Raw genomic sequence first — 24,482 nt, 5'->3', positions numbered from 1 at the left:
AACAGGGGCTGTACATGCCACCTTTCTAAAAAAATTATTTGAGAGCTCGGCTCACACATATGCATATGAGTGTGGGGAGGGGCAGAAGCCTCCCCACTGAGCAGGGGGTCGATGTGGGGCTTGATCCCAGGACCCCAGGATCATGACCAGAGTTGAAGGCAGATGTTTCACCAACTGCGCCACCCAGGTACCCCCATGCCACTACTTTTAGAACAGCTGTTCTATTCTTCTCTTTCTTGATGGATTTCCCTCATAAGGTGACAAAAATTACAAAGCTCCTTTTAGAAGTGATATAAGAATTCTTCATAGGAAATCCCTTTGGAAAAATTATTCAATAAGTGCTTGAGGCAGAAGGTGACACCCCAAAGGGAGACCTTGGGAGGCTTGCTGTGTCTTTTCTCTGTCCTGTCACAAGTCCCACTACTGTAGGGGTGTATAGGGCCCAAGCAGCAAGACTCAGTTCTGGCACTTTCCAAGTTTGGGCTAATCTACACAGATTTGGAGAAGGTATCTTGGAGGCAGGTATGGGACACACAGCAGTACACCTAGACAGGAACATGAATGCCACCAAAACACTGCTCTGAGACTATGTAAGCATCCTGTTACTCCTCTAACCTTGACCCAATATCCTTTTTTTTTTTTTTTTTTAGGATCTATTTATTCATGAGAGACACATAGGAGAGTGTGCTGACATAGGACACATAGGACACATCCTCTCCATAGGAGAGGATGCTGACAGGTTCTGAGTTTTATATCTTCCCCCAGCTGTTGCCACTTGAGAGTTGGTAGTAGATGGCCTAGGAGGTGCAGTCACTGAGATCCATATCCCAATTTTTTTTAAAGATTTTATTTATTTATTCATAGAGACAGAGAGAGAGGCAGAGACACAGGCAGAGGGAGAAGCAGGCATCATACAGAGAGCCCGATGTGGGACTCGATCCAGGGTCTCCAGGATCATGCCCTGGGCTGCAGGCGGTGCTAAACCGCTGCACCACCGGGGCTGCCCCATATCCCAATTTTTTGACTATGCGATAAACAGGAACGAAAAATGACCTTGGACTAACCTCTCCCACTTTAGAGATTTTTTTCAGTCTGCAATATAACAAAGTGACACTTTTTTTTTTTCTTTAAAGATTTTATTTATCCATTTAGAGAGGGCTAGCATGAGTGGAAGGGAAGGACAGAGGGAGAAGGAGAATCCCAAGCAGATGCCCCCATGAATGAAGAACCCAATGCGGGGCTTGATCCCATGACTGGAGACCATGACTTGAGCCGAAATCAAGAGACAGAGGTTTAATTGACTGAACCATCCAGGCACCCTATAAATTCTATTTTGTATCTACAAAATATTAGAAATACTTGTCATACCTTTAGTATTCGAAGAACCTTTTTTTTTAAATTTCTTTTTTGGGATCCCTGGGTGGTGCAGCGGTTTGGCGCCTGCCTTTGGCCCAGGGCGCGATCCTGGAGACCCGGGATCGAATCCCACATCGGGCTTCCGGTGCATGGAGCCTGCTTCTTCCTCTGCCTGTGTCTCTGCCTCTCTCTCTCTCTGTGACTATCATTAAAAAAAAAAAAAAAAAAAAAATTAAAATTTCTTTTTTAAAGATTTATTTATTTATTCATTATAGACATAGAGAGAGAGAGAGAGAGAGAGAGAGGCAGAGACACAGGAAGAGGGAGAAGCAGGCTCCATGCCGGGAGCCCGACGTGGGACCCGATCCCGGGACTCCAGGATCGCGCCCTGGGCCAAAGGCAGGTGCTAAACCGCTGAGCTATCCAGGGACCCCCACCTTTTTTTTTTAAAAGATGTTTTTAATTTATTCATGAAAGACACAGAGAGAGAGAGACAGAGACAGAGACACAGGCAGAGGGAGAACCAGGCTCCCCACAGGGAGCCCAAGGGACTGATCCCGGGTCCCCAGGATCATGCCCCAGGCCCAAGGCAGTGCTAAACTGCTGAGCCACCCAGGCTGCCTATTGAAGAACCTTTTATGTTGATTGTATCACCCACACAACTCTCTCTTAAAGATAAGGAAAGTGAGGGGGCACCTGGCCAGCTCAGTGGTGGGGGGAGGGGAACATGTGACTCCTGATCTCAGGGATGTTTGAGCCCCACATTAAGTGTAGGGGTTTACTTAATAGTAAAATCTAAAACAAACAAAAAAAGATAAGGAAACTGAGGCCCAGAATTTGACCCGAGTTCACCCAAGTAAGTCAACAGTGATTTTGTGGTTTGAACACAGATAGCATGTGCTCTTCTCCACACCATTTTATAAATCCAAGAGATTTGGCTACAAAATTATTAGGACTATTTAGAATTAGAAAGGTGGCTGGTTATATAAAACTCAGTAACTTTTAAAAATTTTTAAGGGGATCCCTGGGTGGCTCAGCGGTTTGGCGCCAGCCTTTGGCCCAGGGCGCGATCCTGGAGTCCCGAGATTGAGTCCCACGTCGGGCTCCCGGCATGGAGCCTGTTTCTCCCTCCTCCTGTGTCTCTGCCTCTCTCTCTCTGTCTCTATCAAATAAATAAATCTTTAAAAAAAATTTTTTTTTTAAAAGGTTTTATTATTTATTCATGAAAGACACACAGAGACATAGAGAGAGAAGCAGGCTCTATGCAGGGAGCCTGATGCGGGACTCAATCCCTGGACTCCAGGATCACAGCATGAGCCAAAGGCAGACACTCAACCACTGAGCCACCCAGGCATCCCAGTAACTTTCTTTCATAACAACAATTTGTTTATTTATTTATTTATTGAAGATTTATTTATTTCTTCATGATGAGAGACACAGACCCAGAGGGAGAGAGGCGGAGACATAGGCAGAGGGAGAAACCGACTCCCCACAAGGAGCCTGATGCGGGAGTAGATCCCAAATCCCAGGATCATGCCCCAAGCCCAAGGCAGGCACCCAACAGCTGAGCCACCCAGGCGTCCCAACAATTTGTTTAAATACAATTTAAATGTCTTTTCAAAATGGCACTTAGAAACTTAAAAGTACCTATGAATATACTTACAAAGTAAGAAACAAAAGCCCAGATGCAAAACAATAAAAGATTTACTGGAGGCCTAGTACAAGAGTCCAATGAGATGTCACACAGCATTCCTGAGCGGGACAGTCATCACAGTGAACTTATCAGTTCCCACAAGTTTAAAAATAAAATACTAAAAAAAATAAAAAATTAAAAAAATTAAAAAAATAAAAAAATACTTGGGCAGGCTAGGTGGCTCAGGGTTTAGCGCCACCTTCAGCCCAGGGTGTGATCCTGGAGACCCAGGATTGAGTCCCCTGTTGTGCTCCCTACACGGAGCCTGCTTCTCCCTCTGCCTGTGTCTCTGCCTCTCTCTCTCTCTTTCTCTGTGTCTCTCATGAATTAATAAAATCTAAAAAAAAAAAAAAAAAAAAAAAAAAGTTTAAAAAAATAAAATACTTCATCAAAATTTTATTTTTTATCAAAATTTAAAAAATGTTTCTTTCAAAGGATACTAGGAAGAAAGTGAAAAGACAACCCATAGAACACAAGAAAAGGCTTACAAATCACGTATCTTAAGTACTTGTGTCCAGAATAAATAACAAACCCTTACAACTCAACAATAAAAAGAAAATAACCCAAATTTTAAAAGGGCAAAGGATTTGGGACGCCTGGGTGGCTTAGCAGTTAGGCATCTGCCTTCAGGTCAGGTCATGATCCCAGATCTGGGGATTGAGTCCCACATCGGACTCTCTGAAGGGAGCCTGCTTCTCCCTCTGCTTGCCTATGTCTCTGCCTCTCTCTGTGTCTCTCATGAATAAACAATAAAATCCTTTTTTTTTTTTTTTTTTAATAAAAGGGCAAAGGATTTGAGTAGGAATTTTTCCAAAGGAAAGACAGAAATGGTGAATATCAGAGCACCTGGGTGACTTAGTTAGGAGTCTGATTCTTGATTTTGGCTCAGGTCATGATCTCAGGGTCCTGGGATTGAGCCCTGTGTTGCCCCAAGTTGGGCTCTGCATTCAGCATGGAGTCTGCTTGAGATTCTTTCTCCCTCTCCCTCTGCCCCTCCTCCCCACTCTCTCTCTCTCTCATAAGTAAAACTTTTTTTTTTTTTTTAAGAAATAGTGACTACCAAAAAAAAAAAAAAAAAAAAAAGAAATAGTGACTACCTATAAACAAATGAATGGATAAGTGAATTGTGGTCTATCCATAGAATGGAATATTATTTGGCTGTAACAAGGAATGAAGCACTGACACACAGTACAACATGCATGAACCTTGAAAACACCATGCTAAGTGAAAGAAGTCAGACACAAAAGATCACATATTCTATGGTTCCATTTATGTGAAATGTCCATAATGGGCAAATCCATAAAGTTAGAAAGTAATTTAGTGGTTGCTGGTAGCAGGGGAAAATGGGAAATGTTTGATAATGGGTGTAGGGTTTCTTTTGGGGTGACAAAAATGATCTAGAATTAGATAATGCTGATGCCCGCACAACTGTGAATGGAACACTTCAAGTACCCTTTTATTTTTACTTATTTTTTTAAGTAGGCTCCACGTCCAACTTGGGCTGTGACTAATACTGAGATCAAGAGTTGCCTACTTTGGGGATCCCTGGGTGGCTCAGGGGTTTAGCGCCTGCCTTTGGCCCAGGGTGTGATCCTGGAGTCCCGGGATCAAGTCCTGGGGTCGAGTTCCACTTCAGGCTTCCTGCATGGAGATTGCTTCTCCTTCTGCCTGTGTCTTTGCCTCTCTCTCTGTGTCTCTCATGAATAAATAAATTAAAATTAAAAAGAAAGAGTTGCCAGCTTTAACAATAGCCAGCCAGGTGCCCCAGTACTCTTTTATAAAAAGTAATATAGTTTATAAATATCATTTAAAAAAAGGAAAAAATAATGTAATTTTAAAAAAAGACTTTATTCATTTATCTGGCAGAGAGAGAGCACAAGTGAGGGGAGGAGCAGAGGGAGAGGAGGAGTTGAAGGCAGCTGAAGGCAGACACCTAATGATTGATTGAGACACCCAGGCGCCCCTCCTTTTCTTTTTTTGAAGTAAGCTTCATGCCCAGTATGGAGGCCAGCCTGGGGATTTAAGCCATGACCCCGGAGATCAAGACCTGAGCTGAGATCAAGAGTCACATCTGCTACCAACTGAGCCATCCAGGCACCCTCCCCCCAACAATGTATTTTCAGACTCCCAACAACATTGTATTTGGGGGCAAGGGGCAAAAAGAAAACAATGCTGTTTAATCTGAAATTCTTCTTTTTTTTAATTTTTATTTTTTTAAGATTTTATTTATCCATTCATGAGAGACACACAGAGAGGAGGGCGGGGGGGGGGGGGGGGGCAGAGACACAGGCAGAGGGAGAAGCAGGCTCCATGCAAGGAGCCCGACGTGGGACTCGATCCTGGGACTCCAGGATCATGCTCCGGGGCGAAGGCAGGCGCTGAATCTCTGAGCCACCCAGGGATCTCTTAATCTGACATTCTTTAGAAAAATACACCTGTCAGAAAAGGCAAGGAAATATAGAAGGCAATGAGAATTGGCTTGCCCTAACAGATATTAAATATAGAAGTATTCAATAGATGCCGTAGCAAAAGAACAAATCCACGCAAAAGACTGAAAAAACATATTATCGTATATATAAAATTTCATAAATGATAAAGATGGTGTTTGTACCAAAGGGTAATTTATTAAACGCTGAAGGGAAAACACGAGTTTGGATTTCAAGTTAATCTGCAGTCTATTAATCCTACCAGCATGTGAACTCACTAGAAAAACAGCGCTGCGGGCTATCCACTGAAGAGAGTCTCCTCACAGCTCCAAGACCCGCCAACGGGGTCAGTCAGCGGTCACGGCCCACTCCGAGCCCCTCACCCGCCCCTCACCTCCGCTCTCCCGCCCGGGCGCCGGCGCCCCCTCGCGGCGCGCCCCCGAAGCCCCGCTTTGAAATCAATGGTTGGCACACAGACGTAAAACCACCGGAGAATTCTCCACATGACCTTTGGGATGAACCATTTGCCTTTTCCTAAACAGGTAACTGAAACATGAAGCGGGCCAAAGTTGCGGGCTTCGGCGTCCTCTCTCCTTGGCCAGAGGACGCGGCTGGACTGAGGGAAACACTTGTTTAATTCCCTGACTCATGCGTATTGTCCTGTAGACTACCAACCTGCCCACAACAAACATGAACCTCCTCTTCCCAATTCCGCCCCGATGCGCGCTTCAGCCGCCATCTTTCTCCAGGGCAGGGCGCAAGCAGGAAGGTCACACCCTACCTGTCTCCGATAACGCCAGACGCCTCGAAATCCACAAGAGTCCAATTGGAACCGACGCTTCCACCGGAACAGCTTTTCTACACGACCGGAAGGGGCTGTGCGTGAGGGCGTTGGGGGCGGAAGTGACGGGAGGGTGGTAGTGGGGTAGTTGGCGGGTGGTTGAGCAGAGCCGGTCGCCATGTCCGCGGGGAGCGCGACGCATCCCGGGGCCGGCGGGTAAAGCTTTCGTGGGCGAGGGCATCGCAGCCCGCACGGGGCGGAGGAGAGGCGGAGGGGCCAAAGGGAGCTGCCTGCGGGAAGTGGGGGGGCGCTGAGGTGGTACGCGTACGTGTCAGAGGGCTGGGCTTAGGGGGAGGAAGATGGTAAGCAGGCCTTGGGGCGCCCGAAAAAGGCCGGCAGGGAAGGGGGGGAGGAGGAGGAAGGCCGAGGCTTTCGGGAGCACCGGCCAAGAGAAGATGAGAACGAGGGTATGTGGGACTGACTGGAGCGTTTTGAGAGGGAGGAAGGAAGTAAGGAGATACTGCAGCAATTGTGTCTGTTCGGGGGGGTGGGGGGGTGGGAATGGTAATTTTAATATTGATAGAGACTCGAGGGTGTAAAGAGAACGTGGTAGCGGGGAAGCGGGGTGCCAGAGCGTGGTAAGGGAAGAATGATAGAAAAGCTTCGAAGCCTCACGTTTTCCTCTTCCTTTCTTGTAGACGCCGCAGCAAATGGGACCAGCCAGCTCCAGCCCCCCTTCTGTTCCTCCCGCCGGCAGCCCCAGGTGCGGAGGTGCCCAGCAGTGGGGGAAGCCCTGGGGGCTCCGCGGCTGCTCCTTCTGGAGCCTTGGACGCTGCTGCTGCTGTGGCTGCCAAAATCAATGCCATGCTCATGGCCAAAGGGAAGCTGAAACCAACTCAGAATGTTGCTGAAAAGGTATTTGAAGTTGAAGGGACTCTGTTAATTGTAACTTTAATTTTGTAATTAAAGGCTACTTAGTAATTCTGTAATTAAACAATTATTTGTGTTAAGGAGAAAACAAGGTTACAGTAATTTAAAGATCACTTAGTTTTGGAATGCATCATGTGATATTATGTCATTTGTTTTCATGAGGCAAGTTTGGTTGGTTTGATTACATTTATGGACCAAATAGTTCACTTTGTCTTCGCTCACGTAGTTCAGCTTAACTTCTATCTATGTAATCATTTAAAGCAATGATGCGAAATTTTTCAATACTTAGGCTTTTTCCCTGAAATCCAAAGAGATGTTCAGGTAAATCAAGTGACTTTAAAATGTCTCTAGTCAGCTGTACTAAAACGTAAATACATACGTACAACGTCCTTTCTAGTTAGAATCTATAGATTTTTAATAACTGCCTACAGTGTAGTTCAATGTGAAATGAAATGGATAATTTATATGTTGGTGGTTTTGCTGTTTTCACACAAACTGAAATTATTTGGTCATTTTAAAGAATTTCTGGTATAATTAAAATTTCACAACTAGAATAGATCTGAACTTTGAAGTCTTTATCTTGCAATGGAAGACCAACTTTTACAGGATGATGAGTATAGTGGCTGTTTGTACTGCTAGACTGCATGCTTTGCGCTTAAAAAAATCCCTTGCAGCAATTTGATGGAATGGATTACTGTCGCCAGTTTACAGAGGAGGAAAATAAGATTCGTGAATGTACATTGTATAAGATCTGTCAAGGCAGACATCTGACTTCAGAGTCAGACAATTGGGTGTCTAGCTTTTGTTTGAAAGTGTCTCTTGGGCAACCCTAGTGGCTCAGCGGTTTAGCCCTGCCTTCAGCCCAAGGCATTATCCTAGAGACCCGGGATCAAGTCCCAGGTCAGGCTCCCTGTATGGAGCCTGCTTCTGTCTCTGCCTGTGTCTCTGCCTCTCTCTTTCTGTGTCTCTCATGAATGAGTAAATAAAATCTTTAAAAAAAAAAAAAAAAAAGAATGTCTCTAGATTTGGAGAGTTCAGTTCTAAGGCAGCTTAGCTCATTATAATACACATTTGAAAAAAAAAGTTCTTTGACTTCAATTAAAAGTTGAAGCAAATAGATGGGTTCTGTGTTTAAAAATGCATTTTGGGGGTTCCCTGGGTGGCTTAGCGGTTTGATGCCGGCCTTTGGCCTAGGGCGCGATGCTGGAGTCCCGGGATCGAGTCCCACATCGGGCTCCTGGCATGGAGCCTGCTTCTCCCTCTGCCTGTGTCTCTGCCTCTCTCTCTCTCTCTATGTATATCATAAATAAGTAAATAAATAAATAAATCTTAAAAAATTAAAAAATAAAAATGCATTTTGGGTGAGTGGTGGATGTGTTAATAGCATGTTTGTGGTGATTATTTCCAGTGTATACATGTATCAGATCATCCGGTTGTTCATCTTAAATATATACAGTTTTTATTTGTCTATAATACCTCAGAGTTGAGAGGGAAAGATGATAGAGTTTTTTGTTAGCTGTCCAGTTTATAACATCAACAGAATGGCTATTATCTGTTTGGATGTTTACTCAAGTTCTGCAGAATTGATGGGAATTTTTAGTGAGTTGGAAGTTCATTATTCATCGTATTTTTTTTTTTTTTAAGATTTTATTTATTTATTCATGAGAGATAGAGAGAGAGGCAGAGACACAGACAGAAGAAGCAGCAGGCTCTATGCAGGGAGCCTGACTTGGGACTCCATCCTGGGTCTCCAGGATCACGTCCTGGGCTGAAGGTGGCACTAAACCACTAAGCCACCAGGGCTGCCCTATTCGTTGTATTTTTAATTGTAAAGATTGAGTCAATTGTCCATTTTTAAGTTCTGAAAGGAAATTTTTATTTCTTTTAAGGTTTTATTTATTTAGTCATGAGAGACACACAGAGAGAGGCAGAGACACAGGCAGAGGAAGAAGCAGGCTCCACGCAGGGAGCCCGATGCAGGGCTCGATCCGGGGTCTCCAGGATCAGCCCCTGGTCGCTAAGACGCTGAGCCACCCGGGCTGCCCTCTGCAAGGAAATATTAAAAGCACACTGACAAAGATGGAATGCTCCTTCAGTATTAAAATTATTTTTCTTTATTTTTTATTTTATTTTCTTGAGTGTTAAAATTTTTAACGCTGATGTTAATCCTTTATTCCTTTTTTCCCCACTTCTAAAAAGCAATTGAGGGGCATCTCTGGGTGGCTCAGTGGTTTAGTGCCTGCCTTTCGCCCAGGGCGTGATCTTGGAGTCCCGGGATCGAGTTCCGCATTGGGCTCTCTGCATGGAGCCTGCTTCTCCCTCTGCCTGTGTCTCTGCCTCCTCTGCCTCTCTCTCTCTCTCTCTCTCTCTCTGTGTCTATCATAAATAAATAAATCTTTAAAAAATAAAAAAATAAAATTTGAATTAAATTTTAATTCTTATCACAGCATTTGGACATGAGGCTGACAGTGGCCATGCTGGATGGCCAGGTAGAGAACACCTGTGTCATCACAGGATGTCCTGTGGGATAGCACTGATCTGTACCTTTGGTGGTGGCCAGTACTGAGCAGGGCCTAAACAAACGTGAGATATTGAGTCTAGTTTGTGTCCACATTTTAAAAATATCGAGGCACCTGGGTGGCTCAATTGGTTAAGCATCCGACTCTTAATTTTGGCTCAGGGTCATGAGATCGAGCCCTGTGTTGGGCTCCTCGCTGGATGTGGAGTCTGCTTAAGATTCTCTCTCTTTCTCTCTTGAATAAATAAATCTTTTTTAAAAAATGTATCTAACGCATAAACTGTTTATCTTCTTTGAGCAGATTTGCTGAGCGTTGGTCCCAGGTAACAAAGGGTTGGGGAAGGCCATCTTGAGATGAAGATTTTTTTCAGATAACTCATCTGCTGTCTGGAGTAGCCTATAGTTTAAATTGAGAGAAATAAATAATAATAAGTTGAGAGAAACCAGGGGCATCTGGGTGGCTCAGTGGTTGTGTCTGCCTTTGGCTTAGGTCATGATCCCAGGGTCCTGGGATTGAGTCCTATATCAGGCTCCCTGCAGGGAGCCTGCTTCTTCCTTTGCCTATGTCTCTGCATCTCTCTGTGTCTCTCATGAATGAATAAAATCTTTAAAAATAATAAATTGACAGAAACCAGGTCAGATTTTAGGATTTTGCTTGGCTTTTCATCTATTTTCTTAGTTCTTCTTTAATAGAGAGTAATGGGTTGTCAGATAAACTTTACGGGTTTTCCAGATCATTGCAAGGATAGAACTAGTTAAATGTGATATGTTGGTGGCTGCAGCGTTGTCACAAAGGCAGCGTCCAGTTATACAAATGAAGTGCATGGGTTGCTGGACTCTGCGTTGTACACTGGACTCTGCCCTGTATTTTACTGCACGTATGGCTAGCTAGTTGAGCTGTAATGCACCATAACCTGTTCATTTATTTTTCTTTGTGGAGATTGCAGCTTCTCGTCCATAAGGTTTCTGGGATTATTCGGTCGTAGAAACGCACCATGGCCAAGGTTACAGAGAAATCTGATGATTGCTTTCAAGTGAATTGACAATACTTGGTGTCCGTTGAGTGAAGTTTTGTTTGCTTGTTCTTTCATTTTTGAAGAATGACCTAGGAATATTTCCAAGTGTGTTTGTAGGCAGGTAAAGGGAACAGTAACGTGGTGCTGGAACGTAGGGAGGGGCACTTGTAAATTGAGCAGCAGAAACATACTATTTGATCTTACAAACTCTTCATTCTAATTTCTCTTGTAGCTTCAGGCTGCTGGCAAAGGCCTAACTAGCAGTAAAAGCAAGGATGACCTGGTGGTAGCTGAAGTCGAGATCAATGATGTGCCTCTCACGTGCAGGAATCTGCTGACTCGAGGACAGACTCAGGATGAGGTGCGCAGATGTTGGGCCTCTGGGGAAGGTGGTAGGTGGGCACAGTCAAGAAAACAAGACCTCTAACTACAGACAGGAGCCAGATGTTTATGACTGAATGTGGGTCATAATCTCCAAAGTCAGGATTGGGTTGAATTAACTATGAGGAACTTCTTGGTAAAGGTAAACAGATATGGGTGGATTCCTGGTCAGCTTGAGCAGGAAACAATGGAATTGATATTAATATAGGTGAGAACTCATTCTTTTGTATTGATATAGTGAATGAATGGGGAGAAATCCATCTTTCTGCCAGTCATTGAAGTCGATCAATTGCCACATCATCTTTTTAATAGATTGTTTCCTTTTTAGATCAGTCGGCTTAGTGGGGCTGCAGTGTCAACTCGAGGGAGATTCATGACCTCGGAGGAGAAGGCCAAAGTGGGACCAGGGTGTGTATACACATCCTCTGCTTTGGGGAAAGGTTGGACATATGGCTCACGTTAGTTTCATATTTTTCATTTGCAGGAAATATGTGCAAATATTTGCTTAGTAGCTTGGTATATATATATATACACATGTCACGTACTAGAGTTTGGGACATACATTTCCAATATGTGTAAGGAGTGTTGGCAGCTGTTTTCCTTCTTGTTGGTCTTTGGATTTTTTTTATTTCACAGGTAACATTTTATTGGAGGAAACAAATTATGGGAAAGTGTAAAATAAGATAATTGCTACATTTAATGTATATATGCTTCCAAACTTTTGTTTGGGAACATTTCCCCCAAAAAAGGGTCTGTATTTGTTGTAATTTCCCTTTTAAAAACCTCCTTTCATCAAGCAACTCTCTGCCTCTATGGTGGCTGTAGGCTAAAAGGTTTTCCACTGAAAGATTTTGTCTCCCTATAGTTGTGGCCCTTCCGCTACTTAGTTTTGAGGGCAGGTACTTAAGCAGTGCAAAACTTGGCTTAAATTAAATATAATCAGTAGGCAAAACTTACTCCTCATCTGAAACCAAAAGTATATTTCAACTAGTGTGTGCATGCTGATTGCTGTTTTGGACTTTTCCATCTTTAAATACAGTTATTTTTACTTACAGCCTTTTATTAATTTTATGGTTATTGATGAACTCTGTTATAATCAAAATCAGAATCTAAGGCCACTTTACTTTTAGAAAGTGGAGTCCCCTTGGTTGTGGGTCTCAGATATGGATCTACAGGCTACCATCACTTTTGCCCCATTAATTTGGATAGCCAACAGCACATTTGCCCATAACCTGTTAGACAACCAACAAAAAGAGATTTTGTTCTCAAATACCAGGTTATGTCAGTTGACAAGATGCCAGTATTCATGAGCCCATAAGAACAGATTTGATCCCTTGTGGGCCAGTTAACTTGAAGCAACCAGGAAAGTTTATTTTATTTTATTTTTCAGGAAAGTTTATTTATTCCCCAGCTCTAAAATCATGTTCTTAGAAATTTGCAACAGCCGTTTTTTTCTATGTAGTCTCTTTTACTTATTTGGAAACATAAACATTACAGATTTGATTTGGTGACTCATTTGGTTCCTTTGGTTGTGACCAGTTTGGGATTATTATTCTATATTTCTCTTTATAGGGATCGTCCATTATACCTTCATGTTCAGGGCCAGACACGGGAGTTAGTGGACAGTAAGTAATGGTTTGGCTCACATCCCACTTTTTGTGAAGGACAAAGAACAGGGTTGTATGTAATAAGTTGGCAGAATGTTCCTGGTGGCTGTGGTAACTCTTGTGTATGAACTGCTCATGAGTGTGCTGGGGGTAAAGAGAGGCTGAGGACCACATATTTTGGCTTCCTTTAAAATGGATTAATACGGGGATAATTGGGCATTGGCTGCACTTTGTCATTGGGTACTTGTCAGTCCATTCCTTTGGTACAGTATCTCACGGTTTTTCCATAGGAGCGGTAAACCGAATCAAAGAAATTATCACCAATGGTGTGGTCAAAGCTGCCACAGGGACGAGTCCAACTTTCAATGGTGCGACAGTCACTGTGTATCACCAGCCAGCACCCATTGCACAGTTGTCTCCAGCTGTTAACCAGAAGCCTCCCTTCCAGTCAGGGGTATGTTTCGTGGAGAGATCATGAACAGCTTTGTCATTTCTGTGAAAGTGATATGTACCAAATGATATGGAAAGCGCAAAGAAAAATCCTGAAATCCCAACTTGAGACTTACCTGCGGATACTGTCCTACTAATGGACCATCTAAGCTTCCGAGATGCGGGACGCCTGGGTGGCTCCGCAGTTGGGCACCTGCCTTAGGCTCAGGTCGTGATCCCGGGATCTGGGATCAAGTCCTGCATTGGCCTCCCTACGGGGAGCCTGCTTCTCCCTCTGCCTCTCTCTCTCAGTTTGTATCTCATGAATAAATAATCTTTTTTTTTTTTTAAGATTTTATTTATTCATGAGAGACAGAGAGAGAGAGAGAGAGAGAGGCAGAGACACAGGCAGAGGAGCCTGCTTCTCCCTCTGCCTGCGTCTCTATGAATAAATAAATAAAAAAATCTTAAAAAAAAAAAAACTTCCAAGATGCAGTGAACATCTGATTACACATCTCTTTACTTTGATGTATTCCAGGAAGGGTGTTGATAGACCAGACTGTTTACACACCTTATGTTTGGAGTTTGTAGTTTGGTTGTGTATTTGTAAGTGTGATGGCAGCTGGAGGACTAAGAAGGCGGAGTCTGGTGAAGTAAGACTCTGCTGATACAATCCTCCTAGAAAACAGGGTGGGAGAGAGCAGCCCTCGGTGGAGAACAGCACAGGGCTGACTGTACGACCCAACATGCTACTCTAGTTTCACAGAAGACAGTGCTATAGGTTCTGATATATGCAGTCATGGGCCATGGGTGTGCTTAGTAGTATGTCTTTGCTTTTCACCTGATGAAGGAATGTTCTAGGTGGGTACATGGCATATGTAGTGCTTTAAATTAAATTATTTTATAGAGTTTATTTTTATGAGCTCATGGTGGAAATTATAGGGGGGTCCTTATTCTGGCAGTGGTTGAAAGTATCTGGAGGATTAAAGTCTTGCAAAATGATTTTCAAGACTAGGATTTAATTATGTGTTTAATCTGAGTTATTCTATTCTTCTACAGATGCATTATGTTCAGGATAAATTATTTGTGGGTCTAGAGCATGCTGTGCCCACCTTTAATGTCAAGGAGAAAGTAGAAGGTCCGGGCTGCTCCTATTTGCAGCACATTCAGATTGAAACGGGTGCCAAAGTCTTCCTAAGAGGCAAAGGCTCAGGTTGCATTGAGCCAGCATCTGGCCGAGAAGCTTTTGAACCCATGTATATTTACATTAGGTACGTACACATGGATGGGGTTGGGGTTGGAGATGACAAGCATTTGAATGCTTGTTAACTGATCAGGCTGGGATCCCTGGGTGGCGCAGCGGTTTAGCGCCTGCCTTTGGCCCAGGGCGCGATCCTGGAGACCCGGGATCAAATCCCACGTCGGGCTCCTGGTGCATGGAGCCTGCTTTTCCCTCTGCCTATGTCTCTGCCTCTCTCTTTCTCTCTGTGACTATCATAAATAATAAAAATTTTAAAAAAATAATAATGCCTTTAAAAAAAAACTGATCAGGCTGGAGGGCTTCAAAAGGAGTAAGAAAATAGGTATAATAACTAGTAACATGAGCAATGTAGGTCATTACTAACGATAATCACTTTATAATTAATAAAAACTATTGAATTAGGTAGAATTGTCTTTGTCTTTTTTAGTATTCAGGTTCTTGGGTTTTAAATCTCTCACTGTAAAATGAGCTGTGATGAGCCTAAAGGTATCTTCATTTTGACCTATGACACTATTAATGCATTTTACAGTTATTTTAGTGACTTTTAAATGTCTTTATATTTATGTTTTAAAGAGAGCAATAGGGGCACCTGGATGGCTCAGTGGTTGAGTGTCTGCCTTCAGCTCAGGGCATGATCCTGGGGTCTGGGGATCGAGTCTTGCATCAGGCTCCCCACAGTGAGCCTGCTTTTCCCTCTTCCTATGTCTCTGTCTCTCTCTGTGTTTCTCATAAATAGATAGGTACATAGATCGACCAAGCAATAAAGTATTTGTCTTAATGATACAAGTTATATCCTAAAGGGTTACTGTGACATTTTTTTGTGATTTTTTTTGAAGTTTTTTTGTTGGTATTTTGAATATATTAAATTTGTAAACAGCATACAAAGTGAAAGCAAAAATCTGTATCCTTTACTTTTCTCCTCTTTGAGTTTTTGGTTCCTATTTCTTTGCAGTCATCCCAAACCAGAAGGCCTGGCTGCTGCCAAGAAACTCTGTGAGAATCTCTTGCAAACAGTGAGTTATATTTGTGTATCTAATATTCAGAAGAGCTCCTGCTGTCTTGGGCTGTGTCTTAGCTATTTTCCTACCTGTATTAGTTTCCTAGGGCTGTCATAGCAAATTTCCACAAACTAGATGACTTAACAAATTTATTCTTTCATTGTTCAGGAAGCCAGACACTCAAAATAATGATGTGGGCAGAGTTGGATCCTTCTAAACGAATACTGTGAAGGAGAATGTTCCATGCCTCTCCCAGCCTGCTGTCCTTTGCATTCTTTCCCCATGTCAGCAGAGTTCCAATCCCTGGCCTACTCCTGTGTCTCTGTCTCTCTGTCTCTCTGTTTCTTTTTTTTTTTTTTTTTTTTTTATGATACTCACAGAGAGAGAGAAAGAGAGGCAGAGACACAGGCAGAGGGAGAAGCAGGCTCCATGCACCGGGAGCCTGATGTGGGATTTGATCCCGGGTCTCCAGGATCGCGCCCTGGGCCAAAGGCAGGCGCCAAACTGCTGCGCCACCCAGGGATCCCTCTCTGTTTCTTCTAAAGTAGCAGTCCTTCGAATTTGGGCCCACCATAACCCAGTATAAACTCATGTTAACCTGTATCTGCAAAGACCTGGTTTCCAAACAAGATCATATTCCAAGGTTCTGGGCAGACATGAATTTTGGAACCACTACACCATTCTAGCAACTCAACATTCTCCATAAGGAAGACAAGCTTCCCTAAGCAGGGTCATAGCTGGCATGCCTTTCTTCTTTAGCAACTATTTTGGTATAGAATTTTGAAATGTGTAGTACATCAGTATGAAATCTCAATATTGTCATTTATTTTTTAAAAGATTTGACTTATTCATTTGAGAGAGAAAATAAGCAGGGAGGAGAGGGAGAAGGAAAAGCAGACTCCTCACTGAGCAGGGAGCCTAATGGGGAGCTTGGTCCCAGGACCCTGGGATCATGATGTGAGCTGAATAGCAGATGCTTAGTTGACTGAGCCACCCAGGTGCCCCAGTGTTGTCAGTTATTTAAATAATACTTTCAGGCCTGGCCAAGTTGTTGACCAGTGCGCATTCCAGATTCTTTTTATTTTGTTTATTTTTGTATTCCGAATTCTTTTTAATAGTAAGTATAGCAAAATTAAGAATAGAGCTATAATAATGTTTTGGCTAACAGCAGTAAGCTAATTGCTTATTTGATTGTCTATTATTTTTATTCTGTAATCTAGTAACCAAAAGTTAAACCAGTAGGGTTGTTGGTGTAGCCCCTGAAGATAGTCAGGTTTAGGGGTTGTGTTTATTCAGCCTTGTGTCATTTGGCATTTAAGGGTCCCCTTTTGGAAAGCCATAGTCTTTGCTTTTGTGAGGTAACCTAATTTACCACCCCTTGTGCCAGATAACTTCCCTGACTGTCTCCTGTGTTTGTTGCCACTTGAAGTTACTGACTCAGTGAGATGTTCATAATGAAGAACTGGGCAGTGGGGGGGCGGTGCATGACGACGTATTAACCTTGTGTTGAGCCATAAGCTCCTTGAGGACAAGTCCGGTAAAAGAATGAATGAAGTCTCGGTAGTTATACTGACAACTTAGAAATTTCCTAACTTCTTTCTGGCTCTGAATGATTTTATACCTCAGAATTGGGTCTAATCTGGAGATTTTGGAAGCTTCTGATGTCCATGCTCCTGGTGCCCACATCCTGGCTTACTAATTCATAGGGTATGCCTTATTAAAAATGATTTTTTTAAGACTTATTTGTTTTTGAGAGAGAGAGCAAGGGGGGGTGGGTAGAGACAGAAGGAGAGAATGTCTCAAGCTGACTGCACTGAGTGCAGAGCCTTAGGTGGGGCTTGATCCCATGACCCTGAGACCTCAACCCGAGTTGAAACCAAGAGTTCGACACTCAACTGACCATGTCACTCAGGCGCCCTTTGATTGATTTTTTAACATTTTTATTCTTAAATGATCCTATACCCAGTGTGGAATTCGAACTCACAACCCCGAGCTCAAGAGTCATATATATATGTTCTACTGACTAAGCCAATCAGGTGCCCCATACCTTATTAAAATTTAAATTAAACAAGCTTAAATTTGATGGAAATATCAATGACAATTTTTTTTGACAATTTTTTTTTTAATTGGTGGAAATACTTTTACTTCCTCACTACTTTGGTCCTAGAATTGTATAATCTGACCCTTGTAAATACTCCGTGAATTGGGGGATTGTCCCACATGAATTTGTTTTCCCTTCTTTTGCAGGTTCATGCTGAGTACTCTAGATTTGTGAATCAGATTAATACTGCTGTACCTTTACCAGGTGTGTATGTCTTAAAGTGTTTAAGAAAGAGAAATAGTTTGTTAGTGATATTTGTGTATAAAATAGGATATTTAAGGGTAGACTGTGCCAGGGCACTGATAATGTCCCCTTCAGCTTACGATAATTTGGAAAGTAGTTTTCTTCCCTAGAGATGAAGTTAATATTCAGCTAAAATGTCTCGTTCTGCTGCAGCTGATTAAACACTTTTTTTCTTCCCCCTCAGGCTATACACAACCCTCTGCTATAAGTAGTGTCCCTCCTCAGCCACCATATTATCCATCCAATGGCTATCAGTCTGGTTACCCTGTTGTTCCCCCTCCTCAGCAGCCACTTCAGCCTCCCTATGGAGTGCCAAGCATAGTGCCACCAGCTGTTTCATTGGCACCTGGAGTCTTGCCAGCATTACCTACTGGAGTTCCACCTGTGCCAACACAATACCCGATCACACAAGTGCAGCCTCCTGCTGGCACTGGACAGGTAGGATGGTAGGCTGTGACTATGGAGAAAGTGGCCAGGGGAGAGAGGTGGAGGTGGTGGTGGTATTCAGAAAGAAATCATGCAGAATTACTGGGTGATGGGAGGTGTTTCTCTCCTGTTGCTCCTGTGTCATGGCCACTAAGCTACCTAAATGCTTTAGGACAGCGTGTACACATGTGTTTTCACCCTGAAATGTATAGTTTCATTTCATGAGTCTTACTGCCAAATAGTTGTTTGGAAGAGGAGTCAGCAAGCTTCCTCTGGAGTGCTAGGTGGCCAACAGGTGAAGCTTACGGGTCATGCAGGCTCTGGCACACCTGCTGCGCTCCATTCCTGGGGCACGGATGTAGTCAAAGACCATACCAAATGAACTCACATGGCTGTGCTCCAGAAACACTGGATATACAGAAGTGGGTAATGAGCCACAATCATGGTTTGTTGTGCTGTGGGTATCGCCTACCTGCACCCACCTCAAGAAGAAAGGGGCCAGCCTACTAGCCTCTCCATGATTGGACCTGAGTTAGTGATCTTCAGAAGAAACACAACATATTCAGGGGTTCTTGAGCTGAGAGATCCTGGAACTTTGCCAACTTAAGGCTTATTAAATGTACTTGTATATTTTTCAAACTATGTGAGAAACTAGAATTTTAGGAAAGGGTAGGTAGCTAGCTCATCTAGATGAATCATGTACTCCTCTTCTCTGAGACAGGGAAAGAAGGTAGCAAGCACAGGTGATGGATTGATGGTAGGCCTTTCTCTGTGGGCCTCATAGTGTTGCTGTGGCAGAGGAGCATGCAGCCCTGAACCACTACCCAGCCTCCTGGCTGGCGGGCTGTGAACGCTGGAGGGGCTATATGGTTTGAAACAACAGACTTCACTAAATCCTGCTCATGACTCTTAGTCCTAATTACTCACCTTCTGTGTTTGGCTGAGCTATAGTTCACCAGCTTTGAGCCACATTGCTTTGTGACCAGAAAGGAGTATGGTGGAGCAGGCCCCTTAGGGTTGAGCTTTAGACATATGCTGCCAGGGTTCCTCATGCTTTCCTGTGATTGAGCTGTGCAATCCTGGGATACCACGTGACCTATCCAGCCTTTGGTTTCCTTATAGAAAACGAGCATAATGATTCTATCTCAGAGATTGCAAGGGTTAGGTGGGAAGACCCAAGTAGTCCACACATACTAGCCATTTGTCTAATAATAAGAGCTGTCCTTTGGGAAGTGCTGGTTTTTTCTGATACATAGTGGATCAGTCCTTTTTCCTTTCTGGTACAGTCTCTAAACACCAGACAGACTCCCTCTTGCTGTAACAGTTTATCCTTAGAAGAGGCAGGTGAACTTGCCTTTGCCATAAGCATTAGTAGCCTTTATAATCTAGAAGGAGCGAATCACTTTGATTAGAGGGGTCTAAATTAGAGAATGTTCTTGCTTGTTAACTTTTAAATTAAGTAAGTGGCTAGAATTTTTATATGTTTATTTTTTATTTTTTATTTTTTTGAATTTTTATATGTTTATATTTTATATGGTGTGCACCTAATGGCCCCGGGTGCACACCAGGTTTCTCCTGAGAATCGAAAACACTGTAAACCTTCTCAGTTTAGCATTCCCCACCATGAAGGTGGGAAGGTGAAGCTCTCATGGCACCAGATGATCCAAGAGGAAAGCTAAGGACCAGAGAGATACAGAATTTCTGGGACATGTGGATTATAAAAGTCTTTTGTGATCATTGTTTTCCTTAGTAAGTGACTGGGTATTCTCACACCTTTTTTCCCCTTTGGTTTGTTTTGGTCCCAGAGTCCGATGAGTGGGCCTTTTATTCCTGCTGCTCCTGTCAAAACTGCCTTGCCTGCCGGCCCCCAGCCCCAGCCCCCGCCCCCACCCCAGCCCCCACTCCCAGCTCAACCCCAGGCACAGAAGAGGCGATTCACAGAGGAGCTGCCAGATGAACGAGAATCTGGACTTCTTGGATACCAGGTTAAATAAAATACCCTTTCTTTCCTCATCTTATTCTACTATACTTTCCCTTTAAAGAAAGAAAAATTCACATCTATGTCAACCATCCTCCCAGTACTAGATTTCTGTTTTCTGGAATCCATTTAGGGTTTTTTCCCTTGGAGGATTTAAAACAAGAGTAACTCCCTTTGGGCGGGTTGGTCTTTGGGATCAGTATGATAAGAAAATACAAAGCTCCATGTAGAGGGAGGCACATAGAGGTCTATGACTGGCCCCTGGAAGGAGTTCTGTAGAATTCCACGCTACCACATTCATATGGTATTCTTGGAAACCTCACATAGTTCTCATTTCCCTACACATCTCACCAAAAGGTATCATTACTGTCAGCATAGGGTTTGTTTTTAAACCTTGGCCCTCAGTTTACTTTTTTTCCCTGTAAAAGACAGTGATTACTTTTTTGAGTCCCCACCATCCACAAAAAATAGTGGGCAGAAATGTGATTCGGTGCATACATGTTCTAAGTAGTCATTCAAGTAAAGAATTTTTAAAAATACTATTTAAGTGTGTGGTTTCGGTGCCATTTTATTTATCAGGAAAAGCACCTTTACTTTTTGCCAGAGCCCTTTAGCGTCCTTTGAATCAAACTCTGAAGCATTTTTATAGTTTATAAAAGGGTAGTTGAAAACAGATACATGTAGCATGACCAGGTCCTACAGAAAGAGATTACATCTCCTTCAGCTGTGGTTATGTCCCAAATCCCAGAGTGCTATGTAGTGAGCATACTGCAACTGACCAGAAAGACGAGGCACTTGAGAGATACATTAAGGAGCTAAAGTCAATGCAGCAGGTGTAGATTTGCTAATGCCGCTGTATTTTTCTGCTCATAGCATGGACCCATTCATATGACTAATTTAGGTACAGGCTTCTCCAGTCAGAATGAGATTGAAGGTGCAGGATCGAAGCCGGCAGGTTCCTCAGGCAAAGAGCGAGAGAGGGACAGGTAAGTTAGTTGGAGCATAATTACGTGAATGTCATCACATGTCATTGGCTTTCACCATTAGTGTGAATAACGATCATTGCTGTGAGCTTCCATGTTCTAAAACTAATGAAGGGGTGCCTGGGTAGCTCAGTCAATTGAGCATCCTTCCAACTTGATCTCAGCTCAGGTCTTGATCTCAGTGTCATGACTTCACTCCTGGAGTTGGGCTCCATGCTGGATGTGGAACCTCCCTAAAAAATAATAACTGATCGATAAGTCAATCAAAATGTAATGAAATCCTTTGGCTCAAAAACTCCTGTGTGTTTTTTTTAATAACTGCTGCACTAAGGAGATTATGCCTCCCCTTTCACAGTGTTCAGGGGTGGTTACCTTGGGCTTTGAGTCATTTCATTCTTGGTCATCAGGCATCTTCCTCTACTATCTGCATCTTAGCCATTTTCCTAAGCATAGGCAATATGTTTGCTACTTAGAATCCTAGGATATTATGGACTGAGGTACTTGAATGTGGGAGTCCAGTTGCCATCTGGGGCTTGAGACAGCCACCCTCTTATATGGTTCGTTGAGCCTTCCAAGGACGGGACTGGCTTCCCACAGCAGTGCTGCTGCTTTTGACCTGGCCTGGCTAAAAACTTGATATCTTAAAACTTGATAATAGCTCTCAGGGTGGGGTCAGGTGGAAAGGGTGGAGGTGAACGGTTGTTTGGTGACCTTTGGAAGAAAGTACAATTGATAGAATCTATCTGAAAGGTTGTCATGGTTTTTCTTCTCACAGGCAGTTGATGCCTCCACCAGCCTTCCCAGTGACTGGAATGAAAGCAGAGTCTGATGACAGGAATGGGTCTGGGGCCGGAGCAGGGAGCCACGGTGAGTGAGGTGTAGCTGGGGACACGCAGGAAGCTAAGACTGGTCCTAAGTTACTAGTTTTCTGACCTGATGTTCATTCAGGTGGCATTCAATCAGGTGTTTAATCCAACTTCTAAAATCTCCAGGCTGATGAGGTGTTTGTTTTGTTTTGTTTTGTTTTTCTTTTCTTTTTGTTTTTTTTTTTTTTGTTTTTTTGTTTTACTTAGAAGGATGGCATATGGTTAACCTTTTTTCAACTGACGTGTGTCTAGAAAAAGTCAACTTATATTTTATACTAGCATCATTAAAGCTCTAATGATTGGTAGGTCATTTCAAATTTTGTTGCCTTTGTTGTCTGAATATCCGGAAATAATCTGATAAAGACTTAAGGATTGCTATTTCAGGGCACCTGGCTGGTTCAGTCAGTGGAGTGTGTGACTCTTGATCTCGGGGTTATGAGTTCGAGCCCCAATTTGGGTATAAAGCCTACTTTTTAAAAAAGATTGATTTTTCTTTGTATTGGGAGCTGAGCTATATATCTCTCCTCATAGCTCTTTTGGTTGTGAATAGTCAGCCAGTGGCTATTAAAAAAAATGTTGCCTCTTAGTATCCCAGAACTCTAGATCTGTAGAGGAATATGGGGTCACTTGTGTTCTTTGCCTGTAGTCATAAAAATGAACAGAAGAAAATACATTTTTTATTCTTTTCTTAACTTCTTTTCTTTTAACTCTTTAAAGGTGAAATATCAGCCTCCAAAGACTCACTTGCTAACTTTCCTTTTTTCTTTTTTTTCTTTTTTTTTCTTTTTTTTTTTTTTTTTTTTTTTTTGTGTGTGTGTGTGTGTTTCTTTTTTTCTTTCTCTGTTTTCTTACATGGTTCTGGTGGATTCACATTTGCTGATGCTGGTGCTGTTTTTCGTGTGATCCTCAACGTTTTTGGGTGACCATTGACCCTGTGACCTCAAAATGGTGTCCAACTAACCACTTATAATTAACATCTTTTTTTTATTAACGAATTTATGGTATTATCTTTTTTTTTTTTTTTTTTGTCTTGGGGGATGGGGTTGGGGTTGTTTTTCTCTATTCTAGATTATCCAGTCAAGAAGATGAAAACTGCAGAGAAGGGATTCGGGTTGGTGGCTTATGCTGCAGATTCATCTGATGAAGAGGAGGAGCATGGGGGTCATAAAAATGCAAGTAGTTTTCCACAGGGCTGGAGTTTGGGGTATCAGTACCCTTCATCACAGCCACGAGCTAAACAACAGATGCCATTCTGGATGGCCCCTTAAGAAACAGTGGAACAGAGCTTTGACCCTTGGTGACTCTCTTTAGCAATAATGCATGCATTTGATTTAATAAGACTCTGGGGCCTGTACTGGGAACCATCATGGACCTTTGCAGAAGTTAGAGATGCAGTGTTCCCTTTCTTAAAGGGGTTTCATTCTTTTTAAAACACCTTTGTTTCTGCAGTGGCATAGTATCTGTTAAAATTTACTTAGAATCACAAATTTGTCTCAGAAGCTTTTTAACAGTTGGTGAAATGTGCTTGTCCAACAGAGCATCCCAACAGGGTTATTCCAGTATACATTTAACTGGTCCAGCCTTTTCCACATGAATGAATGGCCCCTGTTCTGACAAAAAAGTTTTATTTGTATTTTACTACTGGTTACAAACGAAGCCTTACTATCAGTGGGGAGACGATTTTAAGACCATCTTTCCCTTGCAGCACCTTTAAATCTAAGAATAGTTCATCCTTATTTTCATGTTTGCATTCTTTTCTGTTTTGGAAAATGCAGTTTCACTAATTTAAAACTATTGGATATAGCTGGATCCTGAGTAGAAAAGTGAAGGGTTGGCTTTTTTTTTTTTTCCCTTATCTTTTTACTGGGATGATCCAAAGCTGGCATCTTCAGGCACTCTTGTCCCAGAAAGCCATTGCAGTTTTTATTGCCCTTTTAATAAGCTCCATGTCTTCAGCTGGGTCCGAGAAAACTGCTTGAGCAAAAGCTGGTCAGAACTCATCACAGAAATGAAACACAGTGGTCCGTCTCTCTGAGAACTGATTGCAGCTAAACTAGAGAGATTTGACTGCTCACAATAGGATGGATGGTGGACTTAGTGGCTGCAACTTGTCCTTTTTCTTGGCATTACAGGTTTTGCCAAAAGAACTTTTTTGTATCAAATATTGATGTGTGAAAGAAGGAGCTAGTCTGCTGAACCAAGAGTAGTTTGAGATACTGAACTGTCATTTTTGCACATTTGAATACTTTGCAGGCTGGCTTTGTATAAACATACTCTCTGGTTTCCTATATGTTGTAAATATTTAGACCATAATTTCATTATAAATAAATGTATAAATATTCTGTTTGTGGTTTCTTTTTTCTCTCCCATGACCCATCTGTGCACTAAAATTTATAAATTTCTGATAGCCTAACAAACTGAAACCCACCAGAAAAATATTTCATGGGCCCAGAAGTCTGCATATAGTTCCAAGAGTTTATGACTTAACC

General features: G+C 42.6%; 1 protein-coding gene, 1 long non-coding RNA gene and 1 other non-coding gene across 3 annotated transcripts; 2 read left to right on the top strand and 1 right to left on the bottom strand.

Annotated features, from left to right (window-relative positions):
* Window positions 1-5,224: 5,224 nt before the first annotated feature.
* On the bottom strand, window positions 5,225-6,299 carry LOC140635353 (uncharacterized). Its single transcript, XR_012032688.1, has 2 exons — window positions 6,151-6,299; window positions 5,225-5,484 (listed from the first exon to the last, which is right to left on the bottom strand). It is a non-coding gene; the product is annotated as an uncharacterized lncRNA (long non-coding RNA).
* Window positions 6,300-6,350: 51 nt separating this feature from the next.
* Window positions 6,351-24,334, top strand: KHDC4 (KH domain containing 4, pre-mRNA splicing factor). The gene is made up of 14 exons (XM_072829885.1): window positions 6,351-6,472; window positions 6,955-7,171; window positions 10,953-11,081; window positions 11,430-11,509; window positions 12,674-12,726; window positions 12,999-13,162; window positions 14,197-14,408; window positions 15,351-15,411; window positions 17,644-17,701; window positions 17,925-18,178; window positions 19,972-20,151; window positions 21,018-21,130; window positions 21,903-21,994; window positions 23,062-24,334. Exons 1-14 carry the CDS (start codon window positions 6,435-6,437, stop codon window positions 23,259-23,261), a joined length of 1,851 nt encoding a protein of 616 aa, XP_072685986.1. The 5' UTR covers window positions 6,351-6,434; the 3' UTR covers window positions 23,262-24,334.
* On the top strand, window positions 13,759-13,887 carry LOC140636127 (small Cajal body-specific RNA 4). Its single transcript, XR_012033447.1, has one exon.
* Window positions 24,335-24,482: the final 148 nt, after the last annotated feature.

This window comes from Canis lupus, chromosome 6 (assembly GCF_048164855.1).
Source record: "Canis lupus baileyi chromosome 6, mCanLup2.hap1, whole genome shotgun sequence".
NCBI classification, from domain to species: domain Eukaryota; kingdom Metazoa; phylum Chordata; class Mammalia; order Carnivora; family Canidae; genus Canis; species Canis lupus.
This window is presented reverse-complemented; position numbering and strand designations above follow the sequence as displayed.

Bases quoted from the DNA above. Each gene is read 5' to 3' on its own strand.
- KHDC4 (XM_072829885.1), top strand. From the start codon at position 6,435: ATGTCCGCGGGGAGCGCGACGCATCCCGGGGCCGGCGG. The intron at 7,172-10,952 runs GTATTTGAAGTT...TTTCTCTTGTAG, and splicing joins CTCAGAATGTTGCTGAAAAG to CTTCAGGCTGCTGGCAAAGG. The intron at 15,412-17,643 runs GTGAGTTATATT...CTTCTTTTGCAG, and splicing joins GTGAGAATCTCTTGCAAACA to GTTCATGCTGAGTACTCTAG.